We start from the raw sequence: 24,696 nt of genomic DNA, 5'->3' as shown, positions 1-24,696 counted from the left end.
AGCCAATACTATAACATGTGACTGAAAACATGGACTCTGGTCCCCCTACACACTTGGCTTTAGGGAAGTTGGTTTTCTTTTTGTGAACCCAGGTTTCCTCTCTTTAAAGGGAGTTAATAATAGTACCTTCTCAGGAAACGTTTGTGAAAAATGAACTGAGATAGTCAATGAAAAGTGGTTAACAGTGCAGAGCATTAGTGAGTGTCCCGTAAGTGATAGCTAACATCAGCTGTGGTCAGGTGATTTAGCCTAGGAAAAGCATCTTTGTTAACTTTAATGGGATCACTTTTATTTTAAAATGGATTCCTATTTTATGAAATAAGAATTAGGGAGTAGATAATAGCCTGATAATCCTGGAAAGAGCACTGAATTTAAATTCTCCTTAAATATAACTGTTTCAATGTCTATATGAAAATCTTTCTTTAAATGTATATTTGTTATATTTGCCCAGTAATATTATTTTATAAGAATGGCTCAGTTATGGTATTAAAGGCAAGTGATGAACTGGATTTAAGTTCTCATTTGCGACTGTTTTTGTGATCTGAGTAAATTATTAGTCATGCTTTACTTTCTCTTTGAATACAAAGAAGTAAAGTATGTGAGCCCGTAGTGCCTGATACATAGTAATTTGCTTATTTCCATCTTTCTTGTTTTAACCTTTCTGGCATATATTGGTTTACATTTTGTTTTGTGAAGAAATTAATGTATATTGCCTAAGTCAGAAATCTCAGTGTCATCTTTGACTCCTCCTGAAGCTTTCCCCGTCCAGTCAGTCAATCACTAAGTTGTTTCTATTCTCCTTCTTAAAGTCCCTGGAGTCCATCCATTTCTGTTTATTACCCACTGTTATCATCATCTTTCATCTGGGTAACTTGGTAGCTGCCTAACTGATCTCTCTGCCTTCAATTTTAAACCATAGTCAGAACTGTACATCATGTTACTCTCCATTGCCTGTAAGTCATTGTTAAGCCCCTTACCTTGGCTCAGTCACCCCTCTATGATCTTCCAGCTTGTCTCTTTCCACCTTTCCCCTTAGCCCTCTTGCACTTACCGTGTTTCCCCAAAAATAAGACTGGGTCTCATATTAAGGTTTGCTCCAAAAGACGCATTAGGGCTTATGTTCTGGGGATGTCATCCTGAAAAATCATGCTAGGGCTTATTTTCCGGTTAGGTCTTATTTTCGGGGAAACACACGGTACTTCCCCTACATGCTTCATCCCAGCTCCACTCAACACATTGGCGATTAACTGAGTTTAAGTTCTTTTAAAGTACTGCACTCGGTTTTCCTTGGCCTGTACCACCTCCTCCTCCCTTTACTTTGGACTTAAGCAACACGTGTTTTATCCGACACTTCTCAGCTTAAACATTACTGCTTCTAGGCAGCTTATCTGTACCTTTAAGTGTTAGATTTCCCGTCCAACATTCTCATAGGGCATTATCCTTCTGTTTTCATAGTACTTATTATACTTTATAGTAATTGCCTATTAATTTATCTGTATCCATCACCATTGGATAAGTTTAATGAGCAAAGGGACTTAATTTGTTAACCTTATCTGTAAACCTAGCTTATGCCTGGAACTCAAATACGTTTGAATGAACGAAAACATTTTTATAAATATCATCTATACAGTTGTATCTTGTAAGTTAAACCTAGTTTTTGTATTGTTATTTTTATAAGATAGATGATAAAATTATGGTAACTACTGTACAATAGGCCTTGGGCTCTGTCTGAGCAATTCTTCTTTCTATATTCTGCAGATATTAAGAATGCCCGAGAAGGGACAAGGAGTCCAAGAACAACTCATGAAATCGGTTTAAAAAGAAGCTATGAATCAGTGGAAGGAAATATAAAGCAAGGGTTGTCAATGAGGGAGTCTCCAGTATCAGCACCATTAGAGGGTAAAATGTTTCCAGGATGTTATTTAGATACATTTAATTTTGTATAGTAAATTTGCATTGTTGAGTTAGAATGTATTCAGTCTGTTGTTTCTACCTGAAATTTATATTAATATATAAATGAAACATTAATATGTATAACATATTAATAATGGATAACATATTAACATATGTTTAAAATTTATATTCATATCTACATATAAATCAAGTGATACATGACAGTGGAGGGAAGTAAAAATTAAACATAATTGGTCACATCATAGAATGCTCATATAATTTGTAGATTATTCCTGTTTGAATTGAGTTTAAAAATGTAAAATTCATTATGAGAACTTTGTTTTTATTGTGAGGCAGATAAAGTAGTGGAATGGATAGAGCAAAGACATGTATTTGAATCTAAGCTTCACCCTATCCTGTGAATTTCTCTGTGCCTGTTTCTTCTGTAAATTAAAGGATTGTATCTACCATTGTGTGAGGATTAAAGACAGGTGTCCAATTTATGTTGATCATATGACATGCATTCACTAAATGATAGTTATAGTTTTGTTCTGTTAATGATTCACTTTCCTTAAATCTTAACCTGCCTCAACTGTTTAATTTTAAGCTAGATGAAATACTAAAAACAGAGTAAGAACTCCTCAATCTTAAAAGTCCTATGTAATTTTCTAAGAGCTGGATTTTCTCTGTATTAAAAAAAAAATCTCACTTCCGTTTACTTCAGGGTAAAATTTATCAGCAATATAACATGACACTTCTTAAGAGATTATTTACAACTCTTTCATTTTGATTTATATGTTTCATCTATTTTTGAGGCATCCGTTTTTCTTGTTTTTCCTTTCTTACAGATGTATTTCAAAGCTAAACAATGATTTCCAGTCCCTTTGTATTTTCTCTCACCTTGGTAAAGAAGCATTGGGATTTTAGATTTAGCTTTGAAAGTGTCTTTCTTTCCCTTATGACCTACAATATCTTCTGTAGCCATTTTCTATTTAGTAAAACATTTCAGTAGGAACAGGTGATGTCATATTGGGTATTTCCAATTTTTATTTTTTCTGTGACCATCTTCTGAGTAGTTCACAAATTTAAAGTGGTATCTCTTTCTCTATAGAGCTTTTATCAAAAATATATTCTCTACGGACAGTATAAAATATATGTGAATTGACATGCATATTATGTTTAATGCTTGAATTGTTCTTGTTTTGAAAGGGCTAATATGCCGAGCATTACCCAGGGGGAGTCCTCATTCTGACCTCAAAGAAAGGACTGTGCTGTCTGGTTCCATAATGCAGGGTAAACTTTTTGTTGGTTTTGGCTTTTATTCATGACTGCCTTGCTGGGAAAGTAGTTTGACATTAATTTGCAGTGCATGAAGCCTGCTTTTCAAGATATTTTTCCTTTTGAAATATAGATATTTAAGGCTTGATTATAAATCATCTGTTTCTGAGCTATATACTTGTTTGAAGGTGATAGTTGCCAAATCTTCGAATATAAAGACATCTTCATTATGTAAGAAACATTCTCTGATTGTGAAGAATGATGTATTAAATTTTGAACAACCCTAGAAAATAATGACTGAATATTTATTTAAGGATCTGTTGTAAACAGAAAATTGATTATAAACTACAAGGTGGCAAAGCATTAATTTTTTTTTAATTGTGGTAAAGTGTTTTAAAAAAGCTGACCATTTTAACAATTTTTAAGTGTATATAGTTCAGTGTCGTTGCTTTGCAGCCATTGGCATTATTTTAACAAGTATGTTTGTTGAATACTTTTTTGAAGGCACACCAAGAGCAACAACTGAAAGCTTTGAAGATGGCCTTAAATATCCCAAACAGATTAAAAGGGAGAGTCCTCCCATACGAGCATTTGAAGGTGCCATTACCAAAGGAAAACCATATGATGGCATTACCACCATCAAAGAAATGGGGCGTTCCATTCATGAGATTCCACGACAAGATATTTTAACTCAGGAAAGCCGAAAAACTCCAGAAGTAGTCCAGAGCACGAGGCCAATAATTGAGGGTTCCATCTCCCAGGTAACTAGATTGTGGGTCTTTTTGTCAGCCATTCCACTTGAAACTGTGATATTTATGGAGCATTTTTTAAAAATACAACTTAATAATTAAAAGTAATTCTTACGATGTCAGATCTCTGGGAAGTAGACGTGAAAGTTTTATGTATGCTTTATCATTAGGTTTTTCTGTGTCCATATTGTGGGGTGTATAATGTGGGAAAGGATGCAAGTCAGGATCAGCGGGATTGTGATTGAGACATCCACACGGACAATAAAGATGACTACAGCACACTAATTGCCATGAGCCAAATATAGACCTGAAAGGGAAAAATATTCAGATGCTTTGGGCTACCTGTAATGTTTGTTTCGTTCTCTTTAGGGTACACCAATAAAGTTTGACAGCAATTCGGGTCAATCTGCCATCAAACACAATGTCAAATCCTTAATCACGGGGCCTACCAAACTAGCCCGTGTGATGCCTCCACTAGAAATTGTGCCAGAGAACATAAAAGTGGTAGAACGGGGGAAATACGAGGATGTGAAAGCAGGCGAGCCAGTGCGTTCCCGGCACACCTCGGTGGTAAGCTCTGGCCCCTCAGTTCTTAGGTCAACACTTCATGAAGCTCCCAAAGCACAGCTGAGCCCGGGGATTTATGAGGATGCTAGTGCACGGCGCACGCCTGTGAGTTATCAAAGCTCCATGTCCAGAGGCTCACCCATGATGAACAGAACCTCTGATGGTATGTTATTCTTATATCCTGTCTGATCATTTTTATTGTCCCTTTTCACATCGGGCAAGTAGAGAATGTTGAATTGTTAGCTTTATATTGTCACAGGATCTGTAGATTGTGCTTGATGCTAGGTCCATGGGGTTCTACCAAATTAAACGTAGGCATAACTGTGGGTAAAATACCTAATATTTTAATCAAGTGCAGAGTACGATGGAGTCCAGAAATGCTCTAGAATAAGTAGATTCTTAGGTTTTTTCCAGCTAATTATCTGTAAGGATTTCTTCACGTCAGTTTTGACAGTGTTTCTTCAGTGGCAGTCTGGTGTGGAAGTTGAAAGTTTAGGGTCTGAAGCAAGATTGTTTAAGCTTGAATTTGCATGAACTTGGGCAAGTGACATAATATTTCCATGCCTTAGTTTCCTCATCCATAAAATGGTAATGTAATGTTAAGACCTACCTCACTGGATTGTTGTGAAGATAAAATGAGGTAATATGTTTAAAGGACTTTAAAAGAATAGCGCTTGATAAGTTTGAAGGACACAATAAATGTGAACTATTGTTACTGGAGGGTATATCAGTAAGGTAAGAGACACTGATTTTTTTCAGGTGGTTGGTCCCTGAAACAATCTGAGGCCCTTAAAAATGTATCCACTTATCATTTAAAATTTTACTGCAATACTTATTTATTGAGGGCGCATGTGCAAGGTTCCTGGCTGGACACTGCGAGAGTTGTGAAGGTGAAAAGTGTTTTAGGCAGTGTGAGAGGAGTAGCATGAAGGGAGGAGAAAAGGGAAGTGTCTGCTTATGGGTAGGGGGGTGAGTCCAAAACCTTTTAGCTCTAGTTTTGAAGAAGAATTGCCCTACAGAGGGAAAAGGTATTCCACATTTGAGCAAGTTGGGGCTTGGAAGGGGATGTAATAAACCAGTGTGATTTCTTGGTTGTGACAGGCAGATTTGTTTGATCATGTTAAAGTTGATATTGTCAAAATGTTAATAATTAGATGGTGGTAATGGTTGTACAACATTGTGAGTGTATTAATGCCACTGAATGGTACCCTTTAAAATGGCTAAAATGGTAAATTTTGTGTTCTGTGTATATCGGGTGGTGAGACCCAATTTCCAACATGGTGTGGGAAGTGTTCTCTACATCAACAGACAATTCTCAGACATCAGTAGGGTGTCCAGGAATTTAACTTAGTTCCAACACTATTTACTCAGAGACAGCATCAGATTCCATAGGTTAAGGGTTCAGCCTCCGAGACTGTGTAGCCCCTCTCCCTACCCCAATTCTGCCAAATTCAGATGCCGGTCAGGCTGTTACTTGTGCTACTGACTGCAGATTGGAGGTTCCAAGGACACCCTTCAACTCAGGATACCAGTAGCAAGTCCAGATTGTTCCCTGTACTTTTGATCAACTGGCTGTAAATCAGAGGTTCCCACGACCTCCTCCTTGGGTTTGATTAACTTGCTAGAATGACTCATGGAGGTCAGAGAAACATGCTACTTACTAGATCACCGGTTTATTACAAAAGGATATAACTCAGGAGCAGCCAAATGGAAGAGATGCATAGGGCAAGATATGGGGAAAGGGGTTCGGAGCTTCCATGCCTCTCTCGGATGCCACTCTCCCAGCACCTCCAAGTAGGAAGCACTCTGAACACAGTCCTTTTGGTTTTTTATGAAGGTTTCATTATATAGGCTTGGTTGATTAAATCACTACCCATTGCCAGTTTAACCTTCAGCTGCTCTTCCCTTCCTGGAGTTCAGAGGGTGGGACTGAAAGTTCCATCCCTCTAATCACATGATTGATTCTGTTGGCAACCGACACCCATCCGTAGGTCCAAAAGTCACCTATTAACATAACAAAGACACCTTCATCGCTCCCAACACTTAGGAAATTCCAAGGGTGGTGAGTCAGGAACTGTGGATGAAGACCACATATTTCTTTCTTATAAATCATATATTGCATGCAATGTTTTACCACAATTACTAAAACAATTGAGTATGTTGGCCAGTAAGCACTTGGATATGGTAGACATTGATGGGAAGACCTTACCTCTGAATAACATCATTTAGAAAAGAGGCTAGAGTGGGGAGGAGGTTGATGTTGGTGAGGAAATGAGAAAGTCTTCATGGAAGTACAAGCAAGGAAAATGAGTACAGGAGTCCCCTCCATCCGTGGGGGATACTTGGCAAGACCCCTGTGGATGCCTGAAACCTCAGAGAGAACTGAACCTATAGATGCTCTGTTTTTTCCTATACATACATACCTTTTCACTTAAAGGACGTACTTTGCCTTCTCTTTGGCATGTCCTAATTGCCAGCACCGCTTGTTACTCTTATGCTTTTGGGTCATTAAGTAAAATAAAGGTTACTTCAACGAAAGCACTGCAGTCTGGTGACAGTTGATCTGATAACCCAAATGGCTAAATGACTAGTGGGCAGGTAGCCTATACAGCATGGAGACAGCCGGAGAGCACAGAACTTCATCATACTACTTAGAACACCGCCCAATTTAAAACTTAAGAATTGTTTATCTCTGGAATTTCCCACTTAATAGTTAAAGATTACAGTTGACCTGGGTAACTGAAACTGCAGAAGCAAAAGAAAAGAGGTTGGGAGGAGTACTGTATAACTTAGTGACTCATGGGCAACAAGGAGGCTGGGTAATGCAAGGAGAGGAAGTTGAGATTGATACATGTGAGATAAAAAGAATAAAGAATGCTAAAGTCATTCAGAAAACAAAATCATTTATAATGGGATTTAAAGAGGAGTGTTGAACTTCATTTTAATCTTAACATTAGGTGATAAAACACTAGTGCTATGATCCAAAAGGTGATAATCTGCAAATCTCAAAATCTTCTGCTAGTTCTTCACATTTGCATATTTTACAAGATTAAATGTTAAATGTTTAGTGGACAGGGAAAAGCAAAATATTATATGACTATAGTCTGCATTTGAGTGGTTGAGAAATGGACACATGTCATACTTAGCAAGTTTTCTTAAGGATTTTTGTGGTGTTGGCTCTTTTTTTTTCCAGTTACGATTTCTTCTAGCAAGTCTACCAATCATGAAAGAAAATCGACACTGACCCCTACCCAGCGGGAAAGCATACCAGCGAAGTCTCCAGTACCTGGTGTGGACCCTGTAGTAAGCCACAGTCCTTTTGATCCCCATCATAGGGGCAGCACCGCAGGAGAGGTTTATCGGAGCCATCTTCCCGCACATTTGGATCCAGCCATGCCATTTCACAGGGCTCTGGATCCCGGTAAGCGCAGTGTGTAGTGCTAATTTATGGCAAAGAACTAATACACCTGCCTGAGTTTTAAAACTTCCTATTTATTAAAGTACAATATGCAGATAATTGCACACATCATTAGTATACAGCGCAGTGAATTTTCACCAGCTGTACACTGACATGTTACCAGCATCCAAATCAGGAAACAAATATTACCAGTACTCCTTAAAGAACTAAAAATAATAGGTATATGAAAAGCCCTCTTATATGATGGCATTTGTTTAAGCTGATTGAAAAAGTGGCTTAATGTGAAGAATTATTTTTAAATGGCACAGGCATACCTTAAACATTTTAATTTACAACACAGGCATTCATTTACTAGTGTTCTGATGTGAGACTCAGGTCCACTGATGAAACCGTACCATTGTCTTCCTTATATAAACAATGCTTACGTTTCCAGGTTTGTTTTTTTAAGTGAAGCTAGAATTTAGAGAACTTCAAATCAATCTAAAGACAGAATCCTACCAGATATTTTTCCTCCTGCTTTTTTAAAATTGTCTAGTCCATACCTGATTCAAAGTCTGTATTGAGTCTTTCCAAAGCAGTCAACTTAATTTCCAGAGAAACCACTCTTTTCATTCTTCTCTTATTGATTTACAGATCATTTCATTAAGTTACATAATTACAGTTGCAAGTATAGTAGAAGAAACTTTTGAACAGACTGTGGGTAAATATAATTCTGGTGGGTGCAGAAGTGTGTAGGTTTTCTAGAGAGCAGTCTGTGCCAGGCACAGTGTTGCCTGCCAAGGGCAGGGCAGCTTGCTCTGCCGAGGGAAGAGTCCTGTCTACATCAGCAGGGCTGTGGAGGGAGAGTCTGTGCTGGGCGGCTGGCTGGCATGACCCACCTGCTGTGCAGGTTCCACCCTCTCCTCCCAGGTCCCAGCCCCTGCTCCTCTTCCCGTTCAGACTCACTCAAATGTGTTTTCTTCTCATAGCTCTTCTGCTTACTTGTTACATCCTTCAAATTGAAATTGGGACACAGAATGCTTGCCTTTCACCTTGGTCTTTAAGGAAGTGATTTTTATTACCAGTATGCCAAGATTTCTAAGGGTTATTTACATTTCATAGTGGCAAGGTATATGTAGAAAATATTTTATCTGAAAGCTGTATCACTGCCATCAAATTATTATTTGAGAACATTTTCAGAGGAATCCATATCTAGTCCTTCAGGGAATGTCCAGAAGTGAGGTTAAGTTCACACAAAGTCAGCTGACAGACTTACCTGACTACTGACTAGGGTTCTAGATGAAGGGGAAGCAAGTATCCCAGAAAACTTGTCATTTATTGTTATATGTGTGTGTGTGTGTGTGTGTGTGTGTGTGTGTGTGTCTAAAAAATAGTTCACTCAAGTTCTCAGACAAAATTGAATGTTTATACTTTCATTTAGTTTTTATCATAGTCCTTTATTTTATAGCAGTTTCATTTGCTTGTCATTTTGGGGCTTTTGCTAGATTACGAATGTTTTGACGATAGAGATATTATCTTCAATTTTTACCGGCCTACCCCTTCCTAGTATCTTGTGTCATGCTCTAACCTAGGGGTTGCCAAACTGCTGCCTGGGGGCCAAATTCTGCTGCTGCCTGTAAATAAAGTTTTATTAGCACATTGCCCCGCCCATTTGTTTATGTCTGTGGCTGCAGTGGCAGAGTTGAATAGATGTGGCATAGACCATATGGTCCACAAAGCCTAAAATATTTTCCATTTAGCCCTTACTGAAAAAGTTTGTTAATCGTTCTCTAAGTACATGCACTGATTAAATGCTTATAGACCAATCATTTTCACCCCCAGGGAAGTAAAGTTACTATTTGTCAGAAAATGTTTTCACATCTATTTCCATCTGATTGTATTCGATAATCTGTACTACAAAAATAATTTTATTTTCAAATAGCTCTTGGAGACTTCAGGTGAACATATAATAAAGCTACGTGACAGAGATTGAAATGAAACTGCTTGAGAATTTTTTTTAGCTACTGTTCTGGTAAAAAGGTTAATAATAGTATTTTGTCTACTTTCTCTTTTCCATTACTCTGAAGTTAGAATGTATGTATTAATATTGCTGATACTTCAAGGTCGAAAACGAGTCTGCCTTAATCCCTGTAGCCGTGTAGCCGCCCCCCCCATGCTAAATAAAAGTTGCATGTGCACATTAGTTCAACAGATTGTTTTTTCCTTACTCTTTTTGTGGGTAATATTTAGCCATTGAATTTTACTCAAACTAAACGACATGCCTTTCTCTTATTCTCTCAATCAGCAGCTGCTGCTTACCTGTTTCAGAGACAGCTTTCACCAACTCCAGGTTACCCAAGTCAATATCAGCTTTATGCAATGGAGAACACAAGACAGACAATCCTAAATGATTACATTACCTCACAGCAGATGCAAGTGAACTTGCGCCCAGATGTGGCCAGAGGACTCTCCCCACGAGAGCAGCAGCTGGGGCTCCCATACCCAGCAACAAGGGGTCTGTGTCTTTGCAGCTCATATTTCAAAGAACTTACTATGTGTACCCAGGGTTTCCTAGGTATTCAGTCAGTATTTGTTGAATGAATGGCAGAAAGAAAATAAAGAAGGCCATATCATTCTTTCTATAGCCTTTAGCCCTTGAAGGCAAACAGAATAATAATGTATTAGACAGGGTGTATTGGTGAACACTGAAATAACTAAACCAAATCTGTGCTAGGTGTTTGATGTTGACGTCATTATTTTACCAGTTTGCTGTCTCTCTTTAAGTCCATGCTTTTAGGTTACTGGTATGGGGCAGAGTATTTCATATCCTCCTCTAGATTTAAAGAAGATCTTACAAAGTAAAGATGATTTTACATTTTCATTTGTACTGTATACAAAGCATCATTGGGATACAGAGATAAACAAAACAAAGAAAAGCCATGTATAGTTCTGTATCTTTCGAATAACACTTAAATTTAATACAGTTTTATTGTATTTGTCTTTTGAGCAGGAATCATTGACCTGACCAATATGCCTCCAACAATTTTAGTGCCTCATCCAGGGGGAACAAGTACTCCTCCTATGGACAGAATCACTTATATTCCTGGTACACAGATTACTTTCCCTCCCAGGCCATACAACTCTGCTTCTATGTCTCCAGGTAAGAGTCCACAGTCACATACCTCTCTGATATGACCAACGTACTCAAGTGTTTACAGCATAGCATTTGAAGGTATTTTGGGCACTTTTTTCCCATTTGGTAATAGCCCCCATATGCCATCTTTCACTAAATGCTCTAGAAATAGCCTAAAAGCTTGTGTTATGCTCCAGTTGTCATCCAAGACTTAATAAAACGAACTTTCTACATCTCAAATTTGGAACTTTTGAAAAAATTTTTAGTCACTTAAGAATTTAAAAATTGTTTGATGTTCCTGATAGGTTGATATTTTTGTCTTTAAATTGCAGATTTCTGTGTTTTACAGGACACTCAACACACCTTGCAGCAGCTGCAAGTGCTGAAAGAGAACGTGAAAGGGAGCGGGAGAAGGAGCGGGAACGGATTGCTGCGGCTTCCTCAGACCTCTACCTTCGGCCAGGTGAGTGGGATGGTTTTGTTTAGTCTGGGGACATTTCTTGGTATGTAGTACGATGGGGCGCTGTGCTTAATGTGGGGAAGCCAGGTTCTTACAAATAAGAATTATGAGAGAGAAAGTAATTACATGCCTTAAGTGAAGCGTACAGGTTAAAACTGCTATAGAAGTTAAACGGGTACAGAGGTGAAATTTAAACAGGAAAATGAAGTTTTCATGATGAAGTTATCATTTTGATTTGGCCCCAGCAATTGGCTACAGTTGGGACTGAAGATACTGGGTTCAGAGCTCACTGAAGCTGAAAGCAGCCCAAGCAGAAGGCTCATAGACATGAAGACATATGTGTTGTTGAGCTGGAATTGAAAGGAAGAATGGAAAATATGGTTAGAAGGTTGTGTGACATTTTGAATTACTGTATAAGTGAAGTGCTGCCATTTGTTGTAGGAGGTAGGTGATAACAGAGGGATGTTTAAACAAGAGTGGCGTGAGATGGATTAGAACCCTGAAGGTAGGCGTGTGCTGGTGCCAGGAGGACAGTAAGGCCAAGTCGGTAGTTCATGATGGCCTAAGATAAGTTGACACTGGGAATGGCCAGAAAGGAACTGCTTGATAGAATATTGTTAAGGTGACTCAAAAGGACTTAATAACTAGATATGGGGAGCGAGAAAGAGATGAGAAACAAGACTGTCTGCACGTAAGATAGAGCAGGATTAGTGAAAGCAAAGAGTGATTTTTGTTTTGGACATATTAATCTGATGTATTTTTGAACATTTATTCTTATCCATGGTATACTTGTCTTTTTATATTCTATTTTCCCTCAGTGAATCATATACCATGTCCATATTGTCAGATATACAAATCTGGCAGTTAGGAGAAAAGACAGAGTTTGGAGATTGTGACTTAGGAGTCATGTGCAAGAGTTAAAACTCTGACTTGACTGAGATTTCCAAGGAGTGAGCGTATGAAGAGAGGAGCAGGTCAACCGTTAAGATGTTCCTGGGAGGGATGTCATAGGTGGAGGCCAAAGGAGCCAGAGATGGGGTCAGAGAGGTTGGCGCAGAACCAAAGGGCACAGTATGAGGAGCTCATCACATTTCTATGGTTATAGGAGACGACAAACTCTTTGAAATCAAAGTGATGGCGCTATGGAGAAGGAGCCTAAAAGCTAGCCATCATATTTGCCCTAGTAATATCATTCCTGAGGATTTATCTTAAACAAGTCAATGGCTGAAAATCCTAAAGATACTTAGATAATAACCTATTGTCTACAGATAAGAAAAAAATCACAAAGTGTCTAATGATAGGAAATAATGAATTGTGAGGTAGCATTATAGTATTGATTGTATAAAAACATGGAAGTTGATTTAAGAAAGCCAAATACAAGTGATACATACTTTGATAGGAACTATATTTTGAAAATGCTTGTGGTCCCACTGATGATGCAGAGTTAACACAATAAAATACCATTTTTCTCCATCAGATATTTAGAAGGTTGATAAATACTCTGTTGGAGTGTCTGAAGAAACACTAACTCTCTTACATTGGTAATGGCGGTGTAAATGGGGATAGCCTTTCTAGAGATACACAAATTTAAATAACAATTCCACTTCTAGGACTATACCCTGCAGAAATACTCATATAAGCTGATGTATGGTCAGAAGGGAGAAAATTGCTGAAAGGCTGCCTTGGGTGGTACCAGCTAGGAGAATAGAGATGTATGTATACTAAAACTGGTAGCTCTTATGAGGGCAAAGAACAAGTTAGAAAGTCAGAGTGACAGCATAGAACAAGAGGGAGTAAGGGAGTAGAGAAGAAAATGACTAAAGAGGGAATTGGAGATCTTCCAAGTAAAGTAGTTGGGCCCAAACTGTGGCTTTATGAGAGAGCTAAGGTTAAGTGAAGAAAAGTATCTCAAATATTAAAGAAGTGTAGTTAGAGCTGCGCTTTTGCGAAGGGCATTGTGAATGATTTCATGTCAAAAGAGAGCTTGCTGAGTGAAAAGTTACCTGTGGAGGGCAGGAGAGGAGTGGAGCAGGAAGGACTGGTGAATGAGATGGCCTCAAACCCTGGGATCGCAGTAGTAGATTATCTTCATTATGAGCCTTAGAAAGTTGTACCAAATGATAAGCTTACCAGAGGTTGAGGAAAAATCTGGGAGATGAACTTATCTTATTTGCATTAGTCCTTCCTTATTGATATTATTTTTGTTTCTTGCCTGGAATCAAGACAGAAACTTGTCACGAAAATGGCAATGACAGTAAATTATAACTGGTGTTTTTGTTTCAAGTTAGTGGTGTGGTTTCTTGCATCTTTATTAAGAAACTCTTATGGAACATGTTTCTATAAAAACCAGAAAGTAGGATATCAGGTTTCTTGTCTCATTTTCCTTTTTTCTGTTTAGGATTAGGAAATTGACAGTCCCTAAGTGTTGCTGTCTCTAGTTTCTTCCTTATGGATTATCTTTTTTTTTGTCCCTTTGCAGGCTCAGAACAGCCTGGCCGACCTGGCAGTCATGGATATGTTCGCTCCCCGTCCCCTTCAGTAAGAGCTCAGGAGACCATGTTGCCCCAAAGACCCAGCGTTTTCCAGGGAACCAATGGAACCAGTGTAATTACACCTTTGGATCCAAGTGCTCAGCTACGAATCATGTAAGTCTGTTGTATACATTTTGACAAAAAAATACAAGTCTCCTGCATACACACCTTTTAGTTTGTGATTGCAGTAGTTTTAGTAATGATTTACTCCCCACTCAACATTTTCTTGTTGCCGTTTGTCATTTCATCTCCTCACCACACTCCAAAGTACAGTCTCCCCTTCACAGAGCTGTGGTTTGTTTTATTTACAGGCCGCTGCCTGCTGGGGGCCCTTCAATAAGCCAAGGCCTGCCAGCCTCGCGTTACAACACGGCTGCAGATGCCCTGGCTGCTCTTGTGGATGCTGCAGCTTCTGCTCCCCAGATGGATGTTTCCAAAACAAAAGAGAGTAAGCATGAAGCTGCCAGGTTAGAAGAAAATTTGAGAAGCAGGTCAGCAGCAGTTAGTGAACAGCAGCAGCTAGAGCAGAAAACCCTGGAGGTGGAGAAGAGATCTGTTCAGTGTCTGTACACTTCTTCAGCCTTTCCAAGTGGCAAGCCCCAGCCTCATTCTTCAGTAGTTTATTCTGAGGCTGGGAAAGATAAAGGGCCTCCTCCAAAATCCAGATATGAGGAAGAGCTAAGGACCCGAGGGAAGACTACCATTACTGCAGCTAACTTCATAGACGTGATCATCACCCGGCAAATTGCCTCGGACAAGGATGCAAGGGAACGTGGCTCTCAAAGTTCAGACTCTTCTAGTAGCTGTATGTATCTCACTCTGAGTTTCGCAATGTGATATCTGAGTAAAGAATTACTTTATTCTTTAGGCAGAACAATATGGTATATTCTTTAGCAGAACAATATGGTATAAAGAAAATTCTAATCTTCATAGTAAATGTAATAGAAGGGTTTTGTGGGTTAGTAGTACAAAAATGTCTCTTCTATTTTTATGATTATTTAAATATCAGAATTTCTCACGTTTACCTGAGAAGTTATTCTCCATGAGAAAACTATGCTCTTTATAAAGCTGTAAATAGGTAGAGGGCAGAACTTATTGACATTTCCATGCATGTGGAAGGTGATCGATGTATCATCAAGCTCTGTGCTGTGGAAGCCTGATTTCTCAAGCAGCGTTTTCTGGGATGTGGTTCAATATTTAGGCTGATACTCCAAAGCCTCTTACATTCTTCTTTTAAGATACAGAGTTTTTAAAAGTGAGACCACCTCATTGTTGGTAATTGGTATTTACATTGAACCTTTCTTGCAAGTTGGATTTTGATCAATTCTGGTTAGTCACTTTGATGTCTACCCTGTTGGTCTGTAAGAATTCAAAAATCTACAGAAAAATGCTAGAAAAGTTACTTTAAATTTTAACTGTTGTGTAAATTCTGTGTAGAATTCCTGAAGGAACAAGCAGGTATTCAAATAAAGTATCTGCTAATATGTGAAGTAATTTAACTATCTGTAGCCATCTCTTTGATGTTTCCATTAATGAAATTGAGTTGGAGATAATGAAAAAATGATTTCTGGTGTACCAGCATGCAACGTGCAATTCTTTTTACCTCCATGCCTAACTATAATTTGTTTGGATAAATATCTCCCCCATTGCTGAGGTTTTTGGAGAGATGGGGGCAGCTTCATAGTTGTTGTGTAGACAGAAGACTTCCTTTAGCCTGGACTTGAAAATCTGCCAAATAGGTAGTACACATGCAGAAATTGCTAGCTGAAGAAGAGTGATAGTTATATGAATAGGCCTTTTGGAGGGAAGTCACCAGCATACATGGTGACCCAGCCTGTGGCTTATGGAACGCTGTAGCACACGGTTCCCTAATCACTGGGTAACACTTTCAGTTTGCGTTACAAACCAAATCTTGCTCTAGGAGTTTGACTTTCAGGAAGTCTGAAAATAGGAAGTCTGGCTTCTTTACTGAATGTTCATGTTTCTGAGTGTAGATATATTTTTATCATTGGGTAAATTACTTGCATGAAACCCACAAGCTTATTGCAGTTATTCAGTGTGGTTTTCAGTTTTTATCTTCAGAGCCTCCCTCCCCCTGAAGCTGAAGCACAGAGCCTTCACCTTACCCTTAAGTCTTCAAGAGCAGTGTGAACACACTTTAGCATCAGACTTTCTATTGACTCTATATTGGATGTGGTAAGCAGACTTAGGATGTTGCATATTGAGTACCCGTGGATACAAAGGTTAAAAAGTAGTATAAATTATTTTGAATATAGTGATTTATTTTAGTTCCCCCAAAATAATTTCCATCCCAATTATCAGATATCTGTTTTTCTGAGCATACTGAAGCCTAGGGAACTGCAACTTCCATGTTCTAGAGAGAGGTAGGAAGAAAGGGCTGTGCATCTGAGTCCTGTTGGGACAGGTGGTGGCCTGGTAGTAGAGTTCATTCCCATCTCTGTACCTGTGTCCAGGACCACACTGACTGATCACATTGCCTGATCCAGCCAGGGTCATACACCCTTTGGGCTTCGGACAGTTTTCTCAGGTTCTTTAGTACAGCCTGTTGGTGCAAAGAACACTGAAGTCAGAAGGTTCCTGAGTAGGAGGTTCCATCTGCCTCTGTCTCATTCTCAACTCTGAGGCCATGGGCAGGATTGTGAAAAGACCCCTACTGCATAGGCCATCAGTTAACTCCCTTAGTAACTGCATCTTAGAGGGGCCCTTCTCTGATGTGGTCATCCTCCCTTTCTGCCAACGGAGCGAATTTGCTTCCCTTCAGACATTCCCTATCATTTCCATCTGTTTTCACAGTGTAACGTGGTGCTAAAAAATTGTTTGGAATAATTTTTGTCAGCAGTACTACAGTGATTTGAGAAAATAATTCTATGTTACTTAATCTATAGCTTTAAAACCATCATGGTAATGAAGCAGCTTTGTAGCCTCAAAATTTTTCTAGGAGCTGACTGTCCCATAGAATTAATTAAAATTATTGGAAACAATGAACTGTTGAGATCTATTCTCCTCATTTGTTAAATTTGTTCTGGTGAATGTTTGTTTCCTGGTGATTTTCTTTTCCAGTTCCCAGGAGAATGTCACAAATCTGTTCTCTATTCTGCTTCACCTAAAGGTTTTAGAGCCCACAAAATTCCAGAAACTTTGTATCCTACCAAGATTAGGAATACCGGGGAAGCACTTACGGACCTTTGATACCAGTTCATTGAGCTCATTTTTTTTTATCATTAACCTGGTTGCCTTGGAACATTTCTGAGAATAAAAAATGAAAATATGCAAATAGGTGTGAAGATCTTGGATTTTGGAAACTTTCATAGGATTAGTTTTAAAATAAGATTATTTTCTTTTCTTAAAGTATCTTCTCACCGGTATGAAACACCTAGCGATGCTATTGAGGTGATAAGCCCTGCCAGTTCACCTGCACCGCCCCAGGAGAAACTACAGGCCTACCAACCAGAGGTTGTTAAGGCAAATCAAGCAGAAAGTATGTCTTTTTTAGACACCAATACACGTTTTCATATTTGCGTTTATCATTTGCTTCTAATTACCTGTCCAGACAATGTTAAGAAATAACTTGTTTTATTTGTTTTGTTTTAGAGTAATGTGCACTAATGAAAAACTTTTAAAGCTATTATTTGAGTACTCATTTGTTTATATTTTAATGATATAGAAAATAGTTGATATTGTTCTACCCACTTATGATTTCAAATTTTATTCTGTGCGAATCCTCTGACTGCTTTATTCAGTAAATAAATATTTTTTCTTCAAAATTAAGATATGAATTCTGTTCAGAGATATGTACTGCATCCCTTTTATGTGTTCCTCTGAGTTGTGTTTAATCTTTCATAATGAGTGAAAGGCGGGCATCTCTGGAGTAAGCCATCTATCTTTCCTCTATTAGATGAAGCCACCAGACAGTACGAAGGACCATTACATCACTTCCGACCGCAGCAGGAATCACCGTCTCCACAACAGCAGCCGCCCCCTCCTTCGCAGGCCGAGGGGGTGGGGCAAGTGCCCAGGACCCACCGACTGATCACACTTGCCGATCACATCTGTGTAAGTTTTTCATTATTCTTACTAATTTTTCTTTTTTAAATCATGCAGAAGGCACATTTCACATAGAATCACAATAAAGATGTCTAGGTTTTTTATGCTACATTTTTTGCAAGTACTCAGTGGATTTAACCAATTCCTTTTTTCTCATTCACAGCAAATTATCACACAAGATTTTGCTAGAAATCAAGTTTCCTCACAGCCTCCCCAGCAGCCTCCCACTTCAACATTCCAGAATTCACCATCTGCTTTGGTGTCTACACCTGTGAGGACTAAAACATCAAATCGTTACAGCCCAGAATCCCAGTCTCAGTCTGTCCACCATCAGAGACCAGGTTCAAGGGTCTCGCCAGAAAATCTAGTGGACAAATCTAGGGGAAGGTATGGTGTTTATTTCAAACCGTATGTAAATTTACCAACAGTAAAACAATTTGAATATATCTACAAGACAGGGCATTCATTTCTTACACCTGAACCTGAAGTTTATTTACCTTAATTTCCTGGAAAGTGTAAATGAGGATTTTTCTTCATTTATTTTTGGAACATCCACAGTCTGGGCAATTGATACTGTATCTTTTTAATGTGTATTCAAAAGTTGATTGCTGCTACATTCTGTTTGTGGGTTTTCAAAGCCATTAGTGAAGAATGTGAAGGACCAAAGTGTCCTTAAACTACTACCAAACTACAGGGACACTTTGCTCCTTCAGAATTGTAAAAATGTTTTTCTCATTGGTTTCTCAGCAGTAGATGTTTAGGAAGCTGATATTAAATAATGAAAACAAGGCCAACAGAGGCACCATGAAGGGAAACATTTTGGTAAAGGGCCATTTGGTAAAGAGCATATCTCTTAACTAATATTTTTAGTACATGCAGACCCAGGGAAAGGTCCTGGGACTGAAAATTTGCCTCCATAGTGGAGAGCAGGGAAACTTATATACAAAGCACGTCTTGGGCGTCTGCAAGACGAACTGAATTCCTGTACTGCTTGGCAGGTGCCAAAGAATTACATAGGTTAAAGGGGGTGACAGTCTCAGGTACTGACACATGAACGCTACCAGTTATGGGAAATTATTTTACATGCTTGACCAGGTCAGGACAACAACCTGTTCCAGAAACCAGCACATAGTAGGAAGTAAGGGAGGGGTATTGGTTTGTGTCAGAACAAACATCAATTATAAATAGATAGTCTCTAAGGCGGGTTTGTGGGAAGCAATCTCCCCCTCTGGCTCAGGCCCAGCTCACAGGTCAGGCAGTGGTCATGTCTTAGGACAGTCTCTCCTCCACACTCCACCCCTCCTGACCGGCTCTTACCATCTCACATGCCCTCCTCTTCTCCAGTGTACCCGAGTGGTCGGCGAGGAGCTTCATTAGCACGGAGGGAGCTCGCTTACACACCAATTGGACGCACTGGCGACATTAGTCCACAGCAGCAATATAGGTACATACAAGAAAAAAGACAAACACTTCAAATATTAGTATCAGTTTTTTCTGCCATGTCCCCCAAGACCCAAACCGGTCTGGTAACAGGTCACCTAGACTTGAGGTCAGCTCACTTAAAGCATTCACTTGGTGTTTTATGTGTGTGCTGGTATAGAGGAGATTCTGGCAGACTCATCTGGTATAAAAACACAACATTCAGTTTGGATGATGGCACAGGTGCCACCCTTTAGCTGATGCCACAGAAATAGCAGAAGTCTAAGGTCAGAAAGACAAATATTTAGTAGGGACTTGAATTGGGAGGTCTTCTCCTTGTATGAGAATTACACTTGTACCCTGGTCTTTGGATGTTAATGTGGCCCCAGCCTTGGGAACCTGGCCAGGCTGTGTAAACCATACATGTTGGCCAGGGGAGGTAGTGTTCTGTGATGTAAGGAGCTTAATAGGAGGAGGAATATGCTGGACCAGGACCCCTACTTTCTCCCCCCTTTTTTTTCTTTTTAAGATTTTTATTAAAATATAGCTAACATACAATATTGTATTAGTTTCAGGTATAAACAATAGTTATTCATCATTTATATACCTAAAGAAGTGATCACCGTGATAGGTCCAGTACCCATCTGACACCGTACCACGTTATCACAATATTATTGACTATGTTCCCCATGCTGTACATTACATCCTCATGACTTAATTGTCTTATACCTTTTATCCCCCTTCACCTTCCCCCGCCTTTTTAATTTTTCAATTACAGTTCACAGTCAATATTATTTTATATTAATTTCAGGTGTACAGCATCGTGGTTAGATATTTGTATAATTTAAGAAGTGAACCCCCTGACTAGTCTAATACCCACCTGGCACTATACATAGTTATTACCATATTATATTATTGACTGTATTCCCTATATTTTACATCCCCATGATTATTTTGTAACTACCAATTTGTACTTCTTAACGCCTTCATCTTTTTCACCGTCTCCCTAACCCCCCCATCCAATGACACCGATAAATCTAGTACCCATCTGACACCATATGTAGTTAACTACAATATTATTGACTATAATCCTTATGCTGTACCCTACATCCCCATGACTACTTTGTAGCAACAAACTTGTACTTCTTAATCCCTACCCTTTTTTCACCTATTACCAACCCTCTCCCCTCTTAATGGTACCTGTCCTGGTCCATCTATAGTGTGTCTCCACGGGTCCTGATTGCATTAGAATAACAGGAGCCCACCAGAAGTTGATGAGTTACTCCCCACCCATGGGTGTGAAGTAACTGACCCACCTTAGTGGGACGACCCATTGCAGATTCTAGTAAATGGTCCTCTTCTCAGGGACAATCGGGCTCAGAGTCCTCAGTATCATAGCTCATTGATCCATGGCAAGCATCGCGACTGTCGCTGTGTCCCTTGTTTTCCACACCTTTACTGTACTGGGTTTCTCCGCCTGAGTTCCTGGCATATAGGGCAATAGACCCCATGGGTTGGTCATTTAAATGTGTTAACTCCTGGAAAGGTCCTTACCTTTGTCCACCAGTCAAAGTAGGTTTTCCAGTTCGTAAGTTTATCTGTTGTTTAAAGATACCAATTTTTTATTTTTTATTTTCATCCTGCCTGTCTGGCTGCCTGTGGTTTTTATGGGATGTGGAATCTCCTTTCAATATTGTGTTCTTCTGCCCATTCTTATACGTCATGTTCTTTGAAGTGTGACCCCGGTCATTATCTAGTCGATGGGGGTTCCCATGCATAGTACTTAACTTTTCTAGTTCCTTGGCAGCTTGATTGCTTGCTCAAATGGGAAGGGCTGAGTTAAACCAGAGTCGGTGTCGACACACACCAGAGTGTATTTGGAGCCTTTACTCAGGAGAGAGGGCCTGTGTTGTCAATTTGCCGATCGGTCCCTTACCCATTGGTGGATGGCCCCAGATTCTTGTGGCTGTTGTCTAGGATGTTGTTTGGAACAGACAGGACAGGGTACAGCTGCATTTAGATCACTATATTTTAAAGGCAGCCCTGCCTCCTTAGATATGTACCATCCATTTTGGGCACTACGGTGCCCACTCGTCCAGTGTACCCAATCTGCATGTCAACTGAGGGGTCAGTTGCTAAAGTGTATATTTTTGCCAAGGCATCTTCTTCCTGGTTACCCAGAGGTGTGGATGCCTTATGGGCAAGGACATGGAAAGCAGCGAGATCTGCCTCGGGCTCTTGTAGATGAGCCCAAATATCTCTGTCCCCATAATGGTTTGTTCATAATCGTCCACCCCTCCTTTTCCCATTGTCCGAGCCATAGAGTCAGTCCTTTTCAAATTGCCCAACTGTCAGTACATAGGATTAGCAGCCAAGGTTCATGTGTGATTACTAACCAGGCAGCTCTTACCTGAGCCCACTGGCTACTGTGTGGTTCCTTTTTCCATCAGGATAGTATCAGTGGATGGTTGGATGGCAGCTGCCGTCCAAGTAGGTTGATTACCCTGACTAGAGCCATGGGTCTAGCTGAGATTTCCTCTATTCCTATTTTACAGGTTGCAGAGGCCAACATGAGAATAGGAGGAGGAGCATTTGTAGGGTCTATATCTTCCTCTAAAGACAGGGCTATTTGACTGGACACTCCTCCTCTGTGATAGACATGCCTTGTAGTGTAGGAGTCTGAGCCGTGGCGTAGGCTGGTCAGTGGGACATACTGTTGTTGGACCTGTTACGAGGGGAGGGAAGGCCTCACTACAACCAGCTCCTCTTAGTAAGAGGTTCCACCTGCAGGAGCACTGTATCAATTGCTAGAAGTTGCTGTTCTGTCGGGAAAACCTGATCTCTGACCCCTAGTTGAGATGAGAACCCAAAGGGCACACTCTGCTTTGCTGTTTTTGCCATAATGCCCATGCCATACCTTCCACGGTAACTGAAACATCTAATTCAGATGGCAACCCCGCTTGTGAGATTCCATGAGCTTTAATCTGTTTGAACATTAATTTTGCTTTCTCAAAGGCAGCTTGTTTTTCTGTTCCCCAGTCCCATATATGTCCCTTTTTAAGTAGGCAATATGGGTGAAGACATTGTGCTAAATGGGGTATAAATATTCACCAATACCCCAGAATCCTCACAAAAGCCTGTATCTGTTTCACAATTTTTGGTATAGGGCAGGCTTGTATTTTGTTTGTGACGGCCTCAGAGACAAATGTTGATATGTGGATCTTACCCAACCATACAACTCCCAAGAACTTTACTTCCGTGCTTGGACCTTGAATTTTCTGTGGATTCACTGCCCATCCTTTCTGTTGTAGGTGAGCCTGTAAGGTTTTCTGCAACAGAGGCAAATCTTCACAGGTTAACATTATGTCATCAGTGTAATGGATCCATGTCACTGGGGTTGGGAAAGAAACCTTTGACACATCCCGACCATTCCATGGCATGTGGTGGGGCTGTGTAGATAGCCTTGAGGAAGCACTTGGAAGGTCCGTTGTTGCCCCTCCTGGGTAAAGGCAAATTGATCTTGGGACTCAGCAGCCATGAGTATGCTAAAGAAGGTGTTGGCCAGGCCCAGCACGGTCAGTGTTTCTAGGACCGTGGCCAGCTTACCTAATACAGTGGCAGTATTAGGCACAGCCACATGAATAGGGGACACTACCCTGTTTAGCTCTGGATCCTCTGTCCGTTATTCAAGAGCCATCTGGCTTTTTTTCTGGCCACACTGGGCTGTTACAGGCACCGCATGCAGGGCACACAATGCCCACACAGTGGAATTCCTGGGTAGCTTTTCCTATTTCCTTGTGTCTTCCCAGGAACTCTCTGCGGTGGTGGTAAACTGGCTCCGTGTTGGCCTTGCCTCTCAGTACTGATTTGATTGCTTGTACTCTGAGGCGAAATCCCCAATAGAGGTTTGTAAAGTCTGGCCTTGCAAGATACCCGTGCCCAGTATGTTTTCAGAATTGAAGAAGTGAAGACCTCATGTTCCTGGCAGTGGGGGCGCCCAGTTTGCAGAACAAGGGGGTCTTTTCTGACCATGACAGTCTGGCCTCCGTAGCTGTCTATAGCACTGAGGGGGCTGGAGAATTTCTGAGGACTACTATGTGGTTGGGTACATTCAGCACCAGTGTCAACCAAAGCAGTTATCCTCTGTTCATTTCTAAGGGCCAGTGGATACTGAGTTCCGTGTGAGGCCTCCTATTGCCCCGTGACCTCACCTGAGGACAATACTGGCCTTCACTCTATACTGGGGGCAGGGGGTTGGGGACAAGGTGGGCACCAGAGTAGGGTGAAATCCCAGGGGTCTCCCCTGAATCTGTTGGGGTTTCCACTGGGAGAGCTGAGGGTTTTTGGTGGAACTGTTATTCTGGTTTTAAAGCTTTCCATAATCCCACTAGCACTGCATTAGGATGATATTCTTTAGAGATGCCTGCGACAACCAGATCCTGCCACATGTGCTTTCAGGTTAACCTCACAGGCCCTTTCTTCCCTGTCGCCCTTATTCCCCGTTTTTCTTTCTGTCCAAGTTCTGAGTCCTTCCCACAGCTTCAGATGTACTCTTGAGATGGGTTTATTTTCCCTAGATCTGCCTCCAATTTCCTAACCCTTACTTCTGCCTCTAGTAAGGGTGTTGGTTATCAACCTTCCTTGCCACAGTGCAATGCGTAGTTGGTTCTTTAAACAAACTCATGAGATCAGCCAGCATTTTCAGGACGTCCCCATACTCACGTGGCGGTCTACATGCCTCCAACACACAGTCCACCCCTCCCCACGTAGAAGTAGATGGCCAACCCAGGATTTTCTCCACAGATGCCTCTTTCCCAAGGCCCATTTTTTCATTCTCATGGTTGACTTGCCAATTGTTAGTACACGCAGACCCAAGGAAAGGTCCCGGGACTGAAAATCTAGCTCCATAGTGGAGAGCAGGGAAAGATTGAAGAAAGAGGCTGGCCACTCCACTCTGGTAATTAATAGAGTTTATAAGGGATACTTACATTTGAGGCACTTCTTAGGCAGCTGCAAGATGAAATGGATCCCTGTACCACTTGGCAGGCACCAAAGAATTATATAGGATAAGAGGGGGGATAGTCACAGGTATTACTACACATGACTGTTACCTGGTAGGGGGAATGACATGCTTGACCAGGTCTGGAAAACAGCCTGTTCAAGGAACCAGCACTTAGTAGTAAGTAAGGGAGGGTATTGGTTTA

The 24,696-nt window shown here is 40.4% G+C and overlaps 1 protein-coding gene across 13 annotated transcripts in view; it reads left to right on the top strand.

The window, feature by feature from the left end:
• NCOR1 (nuclear receptor corepressor 1) overlaps window positions 1-24,696 on the top strand; it is a 165,603-nt gene that overhangs the window by 124,180 nt on the left and 16,727 nt on the right. For 9 of the 13 annotated variants that reach the window (XM_033090679.1, XM_033090674.1, XM_033090678.1 and 6 more), the window contains 13 exons: window positions 1,759-1,899; window positions 3,103-3,186; window positions 3,676-3,932; window positions 4,290-4,650; window positions 7,681-7,908; window positions 10,190-10,399; window positions 10,895-11,044; window positions 11,367-11,480; window positions 13,957-14,122; window positions 14,320-14,813; window positions 17,379-17,507; window positions 17,925-18,082; window positions 18,237-18,460. In XM_033090679.1, the coding sequence (XP_032946570.1) occupies window positions 1,759-1,899; window positions 3,103-3,186; window positions 3,676-3,932; window positions 4,290-4,650; window positions 7,681-7,908; window positions 10,190-10,399; window positions 10,895-11,044; window positions 11,367-11,480; window positions 13,957-14,122; window positions 14,320-14,813; window positions 17,379-17,507; window positions 17,925-18,082; window positions 18,237-18,460 (2,716 nt within the window). The remainder of the gene's footprint in view (window positions 1-1,758; window positions 1,900-3,102; window positions 3,187-3,675; window positions 3,933-4,289; window positions 4,651-7,680; window positions 7,909-10,189; window positions 10,400-10,894; window positions 11,045-11,366; window positions 11,481-13,956; window positions 14,123-14,319; window positions 14,814-17,378; window positions 17,508-17,924; window positions 18,083-18,236; window positions 18,461-24,696) is intronic. The other 4 variants (XM_033090672.1, XM_033090681.1, XM_033090682.1 and 1 more) reach the window with 2 other exon arrangements.

Source organism: Rhinolophus ferrumequinum, chromosome 21, assembly GCF_004115265.2.
Source record: "Rhinolophus ferrumequinum isolate MPI-CBG mRhiFer1 chromosome 21, mRhiFer1_v1.p, whole genome shotgun sequence".
NCBI classification, from domain to species: Eukaryota; Metazoa; Chordata; class Mammalia; order Chiroptera; family Rhinolophidae; genus Rhinolophus; species Rhinolophus ferrumequinum.
This window is presented reverse-complemented; position numbering and strand designations above follow the sequence as displayed.